The following is a 12,671-nucleotide window of genomic DNA, read 5'->3' on the forward strand; positions in this document are numbered from 1 at the left end:
CATTCAGATCCGTTACCGTTGTGTCTGCCCGTTTCGCCTTCCACGCCTTGAGTTTGAGACGAAAGGCCCTAGTGCTAGCTTTTTCTCAGCGCCTCCACAAGCGCGAGGGCTCACTCACTTACGAAGCGTCGAATTTTCTTGCATGATCAAGATGTTTCCTGATCTGCTCGAGGGACTTTCCCTCCGCATACAATCTGCAAGTTTCAGCACGAACGTCCTCCCAGCTCTTGGTCATGTTGATTCACTCTCCTTGATCTCTACGATGGCGTATCGGATCTGAGATTGGATGTTGATTCGTGTAGCCACGAAGCAGCTTGGGATCTGCAAATTAAAGAATTGATGTAGGTGTGGAACACAAGGTGTGGTCGGCGCGCACATCTGTCCTGTCCACGCTGGATATAGTGCTGGTGGTCGAAACTAGAGACTGGCGGCGACGACTGCAAAGAGCGGGTTGTGACTAGGCGCGAGGATGCGCCCAAAAGTGCACAGTGTAAGTATCGTAACGCGAGTCCCGCTCGCCTTGTTCAGGATGCAGTTGCAGGGTATGGCAGCTTGCGAACCATCTGCCTCGCATTAGTTTGCTGCATGAGATAGTGGCGAAGCCGTCAGCATCGCGACGAACCAGGAGAGCCACCCAGCTCCGCAGCACACCCACCACACGCTGTCGTCAGGCAGTCCCTTCAGCCCAGATCCTGGCGCGTGTAACCGCTGTGTGCACGCGCGAGACACGATGGCGCTAGAGCCTGCATCAACTTAGACAGGGGCTGCTACTGTTGTCAGTACCTTGGCAAGTGAACATAACGGCGATGTGTCGGTGAAATACTCTTGCTCGAGGACCTTTGATAGTGCCGGCAAAGACTCGTACAGATGGTGACATCTTCCCAGCGTTACCGAGCTTGTCGGGACGCATAAGCACGGTATTTGTCGACCCCGCAAGCATTCGAAGAGAAAGGAAAGGTCCCTCACAGGGCGAGAACATGTCGACGACGTCCAGGTATCTTCCGTGTTCAGACTTGCATGTCCCAACTGCTGACCAACCATAGCACTGCTGCTACATGCGGCACATCTCGTGACCGTAAGAGTTCGGCGTTCCAGCCAGCTTCATTCGCGAGCCAGATCACAGCAACTCCAGACGGGACCGAGCTGATCTCAGAGAAGCTGGTCGTTCTTAACGAGAGGCAATGTATTCCAGCTTTCCAGCCAGCGCCATCTTCAAGCAGGTCCGCAGCAGTGACCACTGGCTCGAAGCTTACTCGAGAGAAGCTTGCTCTCTTCAACAAAACGGCTGGTAGCTCCGACCTGGCCAACTGTCCCTTGATGCGTTGGTCGCTTGATGTGGGAGTCGACGATCGTGACGCACAAACCCTCCACGACTGGGAGATGCTTATAGCAAGGGACGCTCTGGCTGCCGATATCGAAGCTTGCATACGAACGAAGGCCCAGAAGATGTGACGAATTGTTTGCAGTACAGGAATCGGGATGTGAAAGAGGTGCCTCGTGGCGCTCGGAAGCTGCGTCATGTTGTCGTGTAACACTACTTAGACTTCTGAATATCGATGCGCTCGGATATGACTTTGACCATGCGTCTCAGACCGCTCTGTCGTTCGTCCTGATTGTTGCACAGGAACAGTTTGACCACAGGCCATGCATGAATCCAGCCAGGTTCCTCGTGCTCTGTAACCTCGAGATCAGCTTTCTTCAGACGAGCAATCAGATCCCTGGCCTCTGGCGCAAAGACCTCCTCGGCACCGTAGATGAAGTACCAGCCACGACTTGGGCTTGCACGTCGCCACCAACTCTGGTCGTAGCACCGTCCTGGTGACACTAGCGCATTGTCCTGTGATCCGTTCTTGCCGATGTATTGCGATCCGTATAGATGCAGACTTTCGGCGTTGAGGTAGTCGGACGGTGTGTTCTTGTTCTTTGGCGAGATGATCGTGGCCCATGGAGAAATTGGAATAGCAAGCCCAGGCATCTTGTCCTTGATCGAAGAGTAGCCAGAGATACAGAGCATCAAGCTGAGAATGAGCGTTGCGCCAGCAGAATCACCGCTGACCACTATACGAGAAGAATCATTGACCAGGGATAGTACATACTTGTATCCAGCAAGAGCTTCCTGCACCTGTGTCGGGTATGTAGCCTCCGGGACCAGCGTGTACTCCAATGCAAACATGGCCGGATTGTCGTAGCCAGCCTCCTGCAGCAGTGTCATCCACGCCATGAGGAACTCCAGGTAGAAATAGGAAGATCCCATCGAAAAGCCCCCACCATGGCAATAGTAGAGCACAATGTCTGGCCGTCGGGAGCTGTCACAGATGGCATATGTACCCTTCACACCTTCTCTATTGACTTCACGCCAGTAGATAGGACTCTTCCAGATGCCGTGTCTCAGCATGCGGAACTTCATGAATGGTAACGACACCCATTTCGAGAAGAATACCTTGCCAACAATGGACGGAATGTCAGCGAATGCATATCGAACGCATCGAATGACAACGTCTTGGAAGAGCGTTGCTCGCTGCACAAACGGAGACCGCTTCTCCTTGGGAGTCAGGTATCGTTCACGAATGAGCTCCAATGGCATTCTGAAGCCTGCGACATTGTTAGCTGTACATGATACTGCGATGTCGGTGGCTGGGGAGATACCGAGGAACGGTAACGCCTTGATGCCGCATGCCAATGTCGTGAAGATGCCAACATGGATCAGTAATTGAGGAGCAAGAAAAATCAGGAAAGCAATGCAGTCCACCCATGCGATTTGGCTGAGAATCATTGTAGCGACAGTGGCAGGACGTCTACAAAGCAGAGGAGGAAGGATAATTTACAAATAGAGGTTCAGACGGAGTAAAACATGCCATGATGAAAGAAAGCTTATCCGCAGAGTCCGTGCTTGCTGTTGACGTAGGGTATATCATTGAGGGTGTTTTCGTTATGGACAGTTCCCGCGAGCATCTGCGCATCGACATTGTGATTTCTCGCGATCTGGTGGTGTTGCAGTATTGTCTTTGCTGAATCTGTAAGGCGCGGAAGATCGATTGCTCTTTCCTCGAGATCGCTCTTGCTTCACAGCTGAGTCATCTTGATCCCTGCCCACTCCCGGAAGTCTATTTGCTCTTGCCGAAGTTCTCTCACAGTCACAGAGCCACGCGACAGCGCTTTCGATGCCGCTGCACCCTCGCGCTCGCGCTCGCGAACCTCACAAACTTCTTCGCGCCGCAATCAACATCACTTCCGCCATTCCCCATCGCTTGGCATCCACCTCCGATGACCACCGCGCACGAAACCACCACGGCATAAGCGGCGGTAGGCAAGAGAGCTGCCCGCAAGCTCCACCTCCACCTCCCTCGTCAATTCATCGCAACTTCCCTCCGCCAACTAGCCAGTAAGACCGCCACGATGGCGAAGAACACCATTGCCGGGCCAGAGCTCGAGTTTGCTCGGTATGCACCACACCATCCACACCCGCGCATCACTACAATACTGACCTACTGGCAGCGCGATGGAGATTGAGCAGATCCCCGAGAAACTGCGCTGCGCGATCTGTAATAATCTGGCCGTCAACCCGCTGAAGCTGGCTTGCTGCGACACATCCGTGTGCGGCGATTGTGAGTGGCGGATAGGCTGAATACACATCTCGCCAGTACTGACCAGTCCTCAGGCCACGAATCGCTATCAGCCACCGAGTGCCCCGTCTGCTCGCATGCACCATTCGACAAAGACACCGCCACACCGAGCAGAGCTTTACAAACCACCGTCAAGGTCTTTCTCAAGACAGAGGCTAAGAAGCGAGGTATCGACCTAAAGACGGGCGAAAAGGTTGCGGCTACACCCAAGCCCGCCACAAGAGAAGAAGTAAACACACCCGCTGCAGAAGTCGCAACCGCTACTCCAGTGAACACCGAATCTGCTGTGCCAATAACGGAAGCAGACGCCGGTGGTGGAGGAGAGACATCCGTGGTGGAGGAGCCGTCCGCCGACAATGGCGAGACGGCGCCATTGGGAGAGGTAGTCCGCACAGTCGATCATAGTAGACCCATCATCAACGATACTGACTCCTTTCAGACGTCCACCGACGAACCTCACGCAAACGGACAAGAAGAGGAGCAGGATGGCGAAGACGAGTCCGACGACGACGACGATGTGGTCATCACCACCGAGCGACCGGAGCAAGAGGAAGGGTACCAACACAATGGCGACGATCGGAACCACATGCAGCATGACGGCCAAGAGACCGAGGAGCAGAACATGCAGATGAGCCAGCAGCAAAGCTTCGGCGGCGGCTTTGACCAGAACAACATGAACGGCTTCAACAACAACGGAAACTTCGGCAACATGAACATGAACATGATGAATCAGATGATGGGAATGCCAGGATTCGGCGGTATGGGCATGCCAAACATGATGGGTAAGTCATTTTCTTCTCGTCGAATTCGCCAAAACCGGCTGATAGCCGGCGCAGGCATGCCTCCGATGGGCATGGACCCGTCTATGATGTTCAACGGCAACTTCGGTGGCATGGGCGACATGAGCGCTATGATGGGCATGGGCATGGGCATGGGAATGGGTGGCATGAACGGCGGTATGGCAGCGGGCATGAGCGATTTCAATGGGATGGGAGGACCTGGTTTCTTCCCGAATCAAGGGAACTATCCTCAGTCTAACGCGTACGGAAACGGTACTCGCCACCAAAACAGTTTCAATGATCGTGGCTTCGGTCGTGGATACGGCCGCGGCTTCGGTCGAGGCTCACGAGGTAATCAATTTGGCCGAGGCCGTGGCGGCTGGGGCTACCAACAGCAGAACCAGTACGGTCACAACCAACAGTTTGGCCAAAACCAAGCTGGTAGGCCGCAGTCGTCAAGTGGCGCCAATGCAGTCGAGGCCGTCCCTCAACGTCGTGCATCTCCGAGCTACGGTGCCGGCCAAGCCCCAGATCGTATCTCCACCGGCCCAGGAGAAACATCACAAGGCACAGAGACCCACGGCGATCCGGACGCCATGGATACTAATGATGTAGGAACTAATGGTGCAGATGACAATGCGAATGACACCAAGCAGAATGGCGATGTCGACTTGGCAAGCCAAGATCATCAGCAAGGTAAGCACTGCCGGTATGTCCTCATTTATTCACCCGGGCTTCCCTGACATACAGCAGATCTAGCAGATGGTGAGGCAAGCAAGGACACGACCGAGCCACAATTTGACGACAATGGCCACCAAAATCCCGAAGATAGTATGCAAGCCGAGTCTTTCGATCAACCTGGCGCATACAACGACTTCGACAATGGCGCACAGGATCAGCAGTCATATGATCGTGGTCACCAAAACTTCAATGGGTCGAGAGGCGGCTTCAGAGGAGGTCGGTCTGGAGGCTACGGGTTTGGCGATCGCGGCACAGAGAGTGTTGTCGAGTTGACACCAGCTCCCGCACCACCGAAGAATGCTCCCATCGGCCCTAAAGCTATGCGCGAGGGTCGACCGAACACTGGCTGGGCTGGTAGACAAGCTGCTATGAAGCCAACCCCGACTCCAGCGCCTGAAGTTAAGGCACCTTCTCAACCACCAGAGTCAATGCACATGGAAGATCTGCAGCACAACGAGCAAGCCTACGACAGGTCTCGATCACACTCACGAGCTGGACGTGACGGCGGCAAGGAGGCGGTACCAGCATACGACGATGACTATGAGTCAGAGGAAACCCATGCCCGTCGCAAGGAGCGCGAGAGGAAGAAGCGCAAGGATCGTGACGACCGATATGACGATGAGCGCAACGGCAGTCGCGATGCAGACAAGTCGAGCAAGAAGTACCGTTCTCGATCAGAATCACGTGCAGATGATAGCTCCTCCCGTCGCCGTCACCGCGACAAGGATGATGAACATCGCTCATTTCGTTCTCACCGTGACAGAAGCAAAGACAGACATCATCGTCGTCATCGCTCCAAGTCCCCTGCAAGAGAGTCAGAAGCCCAAGATGACTATTCTCGTCGCAAGAGTCGTGGCGACCGAGACCGTGACGACTATGATGATCGCAAGGACAGCCGTCGTAGCCACAAGCACTCGAAGCGCGAAGGCAACTACTACGAAGATGAGCGCAAGGACCGTTCTCATCACCGCTCGTCGAAGCATGATCGGTCCTCACGCAACGATGATCGTCCTCGTGAGCCAGAACCCGCCTCCGTCATCGTCCAGCCGGAGGACGACGATATCGGCTTCAAGATCAAAGGCCGCAAGCAACTCGGTGAGCAACGCAAAGACAAGCACATGCCACCACCAACTCGCGGTGGCCGTCGACCCAGTGTCGCTGAGCAGAGCGTTGCCGTATCCATGGCTCCGGACCCATACGCCGCCGAACGTGCTCGCGCTCAGCAAGGCCGCGAGGCGAAGGAAGCGTTGCGGAGACAGAGTACACAGTCTTCTTCACTTGGCAAGCGCGGACGTGACGAGGAGGAGATCGATGCCCCGAGAGGTCCGAAGGGTGATCGTGGTAGGGTGAAGAAGGGAAAGAAGGAGAGACGTATCAGCTACAAGTATGAGGATGAGGTGGGGGTGGATGAGAGGGATCGGGATGCTGGACGGTGGAGGTAGAGGTTTGGCGAGAGGCGGCGGGTATGAGCAGCGAGCGAGCGAGCGAGCAAAGTGGTGCGGATGCATGGACTCGCGCGCTCGTGTTCGCGCGGGTGCACAATTACTGACTTTCTTTCAGCGCATGGCGTTACGGAGGGACTTCAAGGAGACTGACTGCTGGGAAGCGGGTCTCGAGGTCGGGTGGGTGGGTGGATTACCTGCTTATACTTTCTTCACTCTGTGAGATAGATTGACTTGGCTGGCTGGCACGCTCCACACTGACCAAACCGCCCAAAACAACTGGTGGGATTATGTTCATTTCTGAAGGTGTTGTTCTATCTCTCTATTCACATCCACACCACCTTGTTCTTCGTTCTGCTGCGTCTATAGTCACAATGTGTATCTACTGCGTTCTTCTGACCCCTGCTGTGGTAGTTCTCAAGCAGCCGTTCACACCGGTCCACGTCCTCCTTGGATAAGAGCTGATCTGGTCCGGAAGGTGGAGGTTCTGGAAGGTGATATGGCTGTCTTGAGCCTGCAGTGTCCAGAGCATTGCGCACCTGATGCCTTGTGGGTGCGAAGAGCGGTTTGAAGGTCTTAACAAGGTCTCTTTGCGAGCACTTGATGCCCTTAAGTCTGCAGTAGTGATAGGCTCCTACTATCTGATTCTTTTGAGGTGTTGAAAGGTGTTTGGTCATCTTGCAGTAGCTTCTCCAATCCAAGAAACAGGTGAAAAGTTTGCGACGGTAGCATGCGACAACAACACCACATATAGCCAATCCAAGCACGACAATTTGTTCAGTGATGTATCCAGATACGTATATAAATTTGCTGGTTGCAATGGGCCTGATATTGGATAAAGAAAACACGATTGAAGATGTGGTGTTGTTTTTTGGTGGAGGTGGGCGCTTTGGTCCGTATGACGCGTGGCTGGCTGCCCATAAAGGGAGCAAAGGCCGGCCAAAAGACATAAGCTGTATAACAATGTTGAAAATCAACTCACTTTCTGGTCCAGATTGCAAAATGTAACACGCTCTGGTCGGATGATGGCTTCCATGAACTGATTCGAGGCTACAGCATACTTTGATTTCATGCTACAGTAGCCATAACCTGCTCCATCCAAGGATACACACTCCCATTCGCGGGTGGATAGCCCATATGCAACAACCCCGTAAAGAACCTCGCCTCCTTCGGCGTCCCATACTCCATCATGAGCATGCTATCTTCTATCGGCATAAGACCATCGTGCGTGCCATTAATCAATAGCAATCGTGTAGCTGGCTTCTCCACAACCCCCAGCTCGACCAGACTGAAGTCCTTCTGCGCATTCTCCAGGAGCTCATCATCAGTCTTGTACCCGAACTTCTCGCGTAAAGCTGGAAGCAGCGTCCACGGGTACTCATGGTCCTTCGCCTTCTCCAGCCACGCTCTCGAGAAGAAGTGGTGGGTCCCTGCTCCTTGCCCTACTGCGCCAAGCAGGCGGGTGGAGTGGGTGTGTGCAGCACGGATGGCGTTGTGACCGCCGGCGGAGAGGCCCCAGCAGATGATCTTCTTCATGTCGTAGACACCTTCTTCCTTCATCCAGTCGAGGATGCTGGTCCAGAGACGATCGGGTGAGGTAGGGTCGCGGCGATCGGCTGGGCAGTCTGCTGTGCCTGGAATGTCGACGATTATGCTGGCCCACCCACGGGAGAGGAACTCGTCAGAGCGAACTGTGTTGTCGGGGCGGTGGCCGTCGAGACCGCACATTAGGATAGTGGCTGGTGCTGGCTTTTCCCTGCTTGCGTTGGGTGGGTTGCGGATGTACAGTGGTACTGTCTTGCCCTCATCTTTGTCCGTGCCTGCTGTGTGTGGGATTGCAATATCTTCGATCGGTACCTCCCAAAGCTTTGCACCTTTCATATACGCATCTTTCTGGGCTGTGTATGCATCTGTCTTCAGCTTGCTATTGATGTACGGGAAGCGGGCGATTCTGTAGACGGCACACGCCCGGAGGTAAAGGCTAATTGCTTCCTGCTTCTTGCCAGATGATGCTGCTTCATCTGCTTGCTTGACCAATGCCTCGCATGTAGGAAGGAACTCGGCGGTGTATTCGTCGGTGTAGCCATCGTGAATGCCCTTCTTGATCAAGGTCTCAAAGATAGGATTGAAGTCGTCGAATTTGCCGTCGTGGAAGGGATAGAGAGATCCTGTTCAGTCAGAGGAGGTAGTACTAGCGGCTTTCCTGTCGTGACATACGCTCACACGGGAACTTCCACTTCTTGAACCAGAGGTTCTCGATCGAGCCCAGATGAGGATATAGCTGCTCGAACTTGTCGCCGAGAATCCATCGGCTGCCTGTACGCGGGTCTGTCATCTTGATTGACTGCTATGTGGTCTACAGAACAGTGAAGTAATGAAGGGTGGTATGGCAAACGTGCCTGAGAGATGTGCTCAACACTTGCTGCGGATCAAGTAATGGTCAAGGATCGGGTCTCCTCGATATTTGTACCTACCAGATCAAAGCAATGCGCTGACGCCTCTCGGGGCCATCGACCGGCATCGGGCTACAGAGGGTCCTCACAGTGCTCAGACGGTCGACGTTGTACCATCTACTGCGTGCGACCTGCATCATCCTGTCGATTGAGGGGAGTCCGAAGCCGAAAGTACCTGCAGTTAGGGATCATGGCGCGCTCGGCTGCCTGATTCGCCTGCCGTGTTTCGGACTGGAGGGAGCAATTCTCCGATGGTATGCCAGCCTCGTGGCCTTTCTGCTAGCGTCGTGGTCGGTGCATGATGGATCATGCTGAGGCAAGAACATGTGAATCTCACATGTGCTGATGCAATGGCACCTGCAGCGATCCCTGCTCTCGGCTGCAGCTTCCTTGCCATATTCTGGCCGGCCCGCCGCTGCCCCGCCACCCACCTCGCACTTCACGTTGCTCTGCTGCGTCGTACCTTTCTTGTGCACTCCAAAGCTTGACAGCATGCTCAGCGTGAATAGCTACATGTCTCGTGCCTGTATCACCGAATCTCATCTGCCATTCACTACTGCACACTTTGACTGAACACAAGTCTGGGAGAGCATTAGTATCAGCTTCGCCAAGATCAATCGCCAATTGCATACGTAACAGCTTGTTGCCAGCCGGCCGTCACGAAACACGGTCATCACCGTATACCATCGCGGACGCCTTCACTGCTGGAACCATCGAGCGTCTGTTGAACATCTCCTTGTGACCGCAGTATGGACCATCGCGAGGAACAACCGCCTCCGCCTGTCTCAGTCGTGGTGGACGAGAAGTCGGCAGCCGACACGGGAACGCCCTCTGCCGCTGAACCTTCATCCGCGGGAACTGCTTCTGCCACACCCACGAGTGCCCTCACTTCGTCATCCAGCTTGTCACCACCAGTATCGCCTCCAGCATCGCCTCCAGCATTGCTACCAGAGCGTCACCGATCACAAGACGATATCCATTCTACCCGGCCAAAGTTTGATCGCCTAGGCAATCCGCTTCCTTCCAGCCGCGGCTCAAGTGCCATGTCTTCTGTCTATGGCACAAGCAAGATCAGATTGCCTGGCGATCTGGGCGCAAAGGATCCACGGAGGCCCAAATCTCCACCTCCGCCTAGACTGCCTGGTGATCTGGGGCCAAACGATCCGCGACGACCAAAGTCGCCTGCACCTATGAGCGCCGCTAGCAGCCCTGCGCCATCGCCGCATCATGCAAGGCATGCAAGTGACGATGGCGGCGGAGGACGGTTGCAGGAAGATCCACCGGAGCCTGGACAAGAACAGCCAAGTGACGATGATGCCGACGCTGATAACGACAACGATACGGATCGCGATGTGGACGATCGGCGAGGTCGTGGTAGGAAACGACCCGAGCCCGGAAGGACGACATCTGGCAAGTCGATCAATGTTCGCGAAGATAGCGACGATGATTCGGAGCGGGAAGCCTTTCCAGAAGGACTCAAGCCGGATCCCACGAAGGGTGAGAGTAAGCTGTCTTTCAAGAAAGACCCGAAAATAAGAATCCAGAGTCCTGGATCAAGCGGCAGAAGGCGTGTTCATCCTTCTACAGCCTTTGACGCTGCGCCATCAGGCGCTTCGACGCCACTACATTCCGATGACGAGTCGCAATCGGAGCTGCGGATGGCCCAGAAACTTTCTTTAACAATGTCAGCCATACACAGCACGCCATCGGCGCATCGGGTGATACGACAGATCATTCGCGGAGACTTTGAGCATTTCCAGCGCGAAGCAGAAGACGGCCGTAAGCGGCAAAGAATGTATCTCGTTGCCACAGATATGTCGCCTGAAGCCGAATATGCTCTTGAGTGGACCATTGGCACAGTCTTGCGAGACGGCGACACCCTCTTCGCAGTCTATGCCGCAGACGAGGAGCATGTTGGCAACGAAGGCGACGGTGGTGTTGAAGTGGGCCAGGGTGCGAACAGTGTCAAAGATACTGCTACACTACTGAAGAGTCTTCCGGCAATCCAGCAGGCTGTTTCGCAGTCGTCCCCTCTTGCACGATCAAGTCTGGGCGGCAATGGCAGCAAGGAAGATATTCGGAGTCGCAGCAGAGGTGTATACTCAAATGCCGAGACTGAACGCCGGAAAGCCATGGAAGGTGTGACCGAGCGCTGTGTGAGGCTCCTCCGGAAGACACACCTGCAAGTCCGAGTCGTGGTAGAAGTGTTCCACTGCAAATCTCCTCGACACATGATCACAGAAGTCATCGACTTCCTCTCTCCTACGCTGGTAATTATTGGTTCCCGCGGCAGGAGTGCAGTGAAGGGCGTGCTTCTCGGCAGCTTCAGTAATTACCTGGTCACCAAGAGTTCTGTACCGGTCATGGTCGCCAGAAGGAAACTGCGCAAACACTCTAAGCCGGTGAAGAACAAAGACGGACTGGCAGTACCATACTCGGGCACAGGACGTTCCCGACACTTCAGCAATATGATTGAGCCAGCGAGAGGGAAGGGACTGCGCGTGAAGGATTGGGAGCATGTCGGTATCGACTAGGAGACGTTAAAGGAGATTCGCATGGGGCACTTGAAGGGGCGGGAGCGGCATCTAAAGGAAGAGCAGTGGAGGCAGCAGAATCGTCGGAGGAGTATGTGTTGTACTGACCTTTGACCAGGACGTACCGCTGGCACGCCGGAAGATGTCATCATTCTTGTTGTAATAGCAACAGCACGACACATCCACGGCACGAATGCTGTCAAATGGTTATCCATCACATTTCAGCATCACGTGAGCCAAAAGTTCATCGATCTCGCGCTAGTGTCGCCATCCAAGCATAAAATGCAATGCCTCCCCACTCCCTCTTCCTCTTCCTTTCGCAACTCCCTTCGCGCCTCACCGCCCTGCTCGGTCAACGACAAATCAAACGAAAGCACCAAGCTCCTCAGCTGCACCTTGGCCGCTAACGTCGCCCTCCTGCAAGCCACGATGTCACCAAGCAACTACAACCAGTCGAGCTTGCCTCCAATGGCTTATGACGACCCCGACTGGCTAGAAGAAGTCTTGGCCACAGAAGCGAGACTGGAGGAGGAAGCAGGATTGGGGACGAACCACTCAGCGATCTTGGACTCGGCTCCGGCTGATCCAGGATTGGCGAGGTAATTTTTTTTACTGACAGTCCGCAAGGCATCGAGTTGTTCAGGTACCAGCTGCACAGCTGTCTGACTCAACTGCCGCGACCTCAGCGATCATCGTCCTCTGTCCAGACATCGCCTCCATTCCACCCGGACGTCAACCAACCGCCAACCTGATGTGTGGCTTTCCTGGCTGTGCTTCGGTCAACTTGTTCTCTCGCAAGGCAGAACTCCAGCGCCACATGGAGACTCACCTCCCAGCACGGTTTCCATGCCACGTTGCTGGCTGCGATCGTGTTGGAGCAAATGGATTCAAGCGCAGGGAGCACCTTCGCAACCATCTGAGGAAGATTCACGGCATCTAGGCACACTTCAGGAGCTACCTTACGGACAATGTTTGACGACTTTGACGACGATCAGCTACAGGGCTTTGGGGGAAGATATGGATGTTTTTTGGATTCGGTATTGTTAGGTGATGTAGTATCTAGAATGTTTCACGTGATGACCCATATCCTCCTGATGCA

General features: G+C 54.5%; 6 protein-coding genes across 6 annotated transcripts; 4 read left to right on the top strand and 2 right to left on the bottom strand.

Annotated features, from left to right (window-relative positions):
* Positions 1-977: 977 nt before the first annotated feature.
* Positions 978-1,452, top strand: CLAFUR5_06176 (uncharacterized protein; the record flags this gene model as incomplete). The annotated part of the gene is made up of 2 exons (XM_047905324.1): positions 978-994; positions 1,044-1,452. The coding sequence occupies 2 exons, from the start codon at positions 978-980 to the stop codon at positions 1,450-1,452; spliced, it is 426 nt and encodes a 141-aa protein (XP_047761740.1).
* An 82-nt stretch (positions 1,453-1,534) lies between these two features.
* On the bottom strand, positions 1,535-2,773 carry CLAFUR5_06177 (Putative steryl acetyl hydrolase mug81; the record flags this gene model as incomplete). The annotated part of the gene is made up of 2 exons (XM_047905325.1): positions 1,535-2,592; positions 2,647-2,773. 2 exons carry the CDS (start codon positions 2,771-2,773, stop codon positions 1,535-1,537), a joined length of 1,185 nt encoding a protein of 394 aa, XP_047761903.1.
* A 623-nt stretch (positions 2,774-3,396) lies between these two features.
* CLAFUR5_06178 (uncharacterized protein) lies at positions 3,397-6,585 on the top strand (the record flags this gene model as incomplete). The annotated part of the gene is made up of 5 exons (XM_047905326.1): positions 3,397-3,440; positions 3,496-3,605; positions 3,659-4,405; positions 4,460-5,098; positions 5,156-6,585. The coding sequence occupies 5 exons, from the start codon at positions 3,397-3,399 to the stop codon at positions 6,583-6,585; spliced, it is 2,970 nt and encodes a 989-aa protein (XP_047762103.1).
* Positions 6,586-7,653: 1,068 nt separating this feature from the next.
* CLAFUR5_06179 (Heptaketide hydrolyase ayg1) lies at positions 7,654-8,920 on the bottom strand (the record flags this gene model as incomplete). The annotated part of the gene is made up of 2 exons (XM_047905327.1): positions 7,654-8,753; positions 8,803-8,920. The coding sequence occupies 2 exons, from the start codon at positions 8,918-8,920 to the stop codon at positions 7,654-7,656; spliced, it is 1,218 nt and encodes a 405-aa protein (XP_047762104.1).
* An 867-nt stretch (positions 8,921-9,787) lies between these two features.
* Positions 9,788-11,572, top strand: CLAFUR5_06180 (uncharacterized protein; the record flags this gene model as incomplete). The annotated part of the gene is made up of 1 exon (XM_047905328.1): positions 9,788-11,572. The coding sequence occupies one exon, from the start codon at positions 9,788-9,790 to the stop codon at positions 11,570-11,572; it is 1,785 nt and encodes a 594-aa protein (XP_047761891.1).
* A 429-nt stretch (positions 11,573-12,001) lies between these two features.
* Positions 12,002-12,512, top strand: CLAFUR5_06181 (uncharacterized protein; the record flags this gene model as incomplete). The annotated part of the gene is made up of 2 exons (XM_047905329.1): positions 12,002-12,166; positions 12,216-12,512. 2 exons carry the CDS (start codon positions 12,002-12,004, stop codon positions 12,510-12,512), a joined length of 462 nt encoding a protein of 153 aa, XP_047762005.1.
* Between the last annotated feature and the right edge of the window lie 159 nt (positions 12,513-12,671).

The sequence above is a fragment of the Fulvia fulva genome, chromosome 5 (assembly GCF_020509005.1).
Source record: "Fulvia fulva chromosome 5, complete sequence".
Lineage (NCBI taxonomy): Eukaryota > Fungi > Ascomycota > Dothideomycetes > Mycosphaerellales > Mycosphaerellaceae > Fulvia > Fulvia fulva.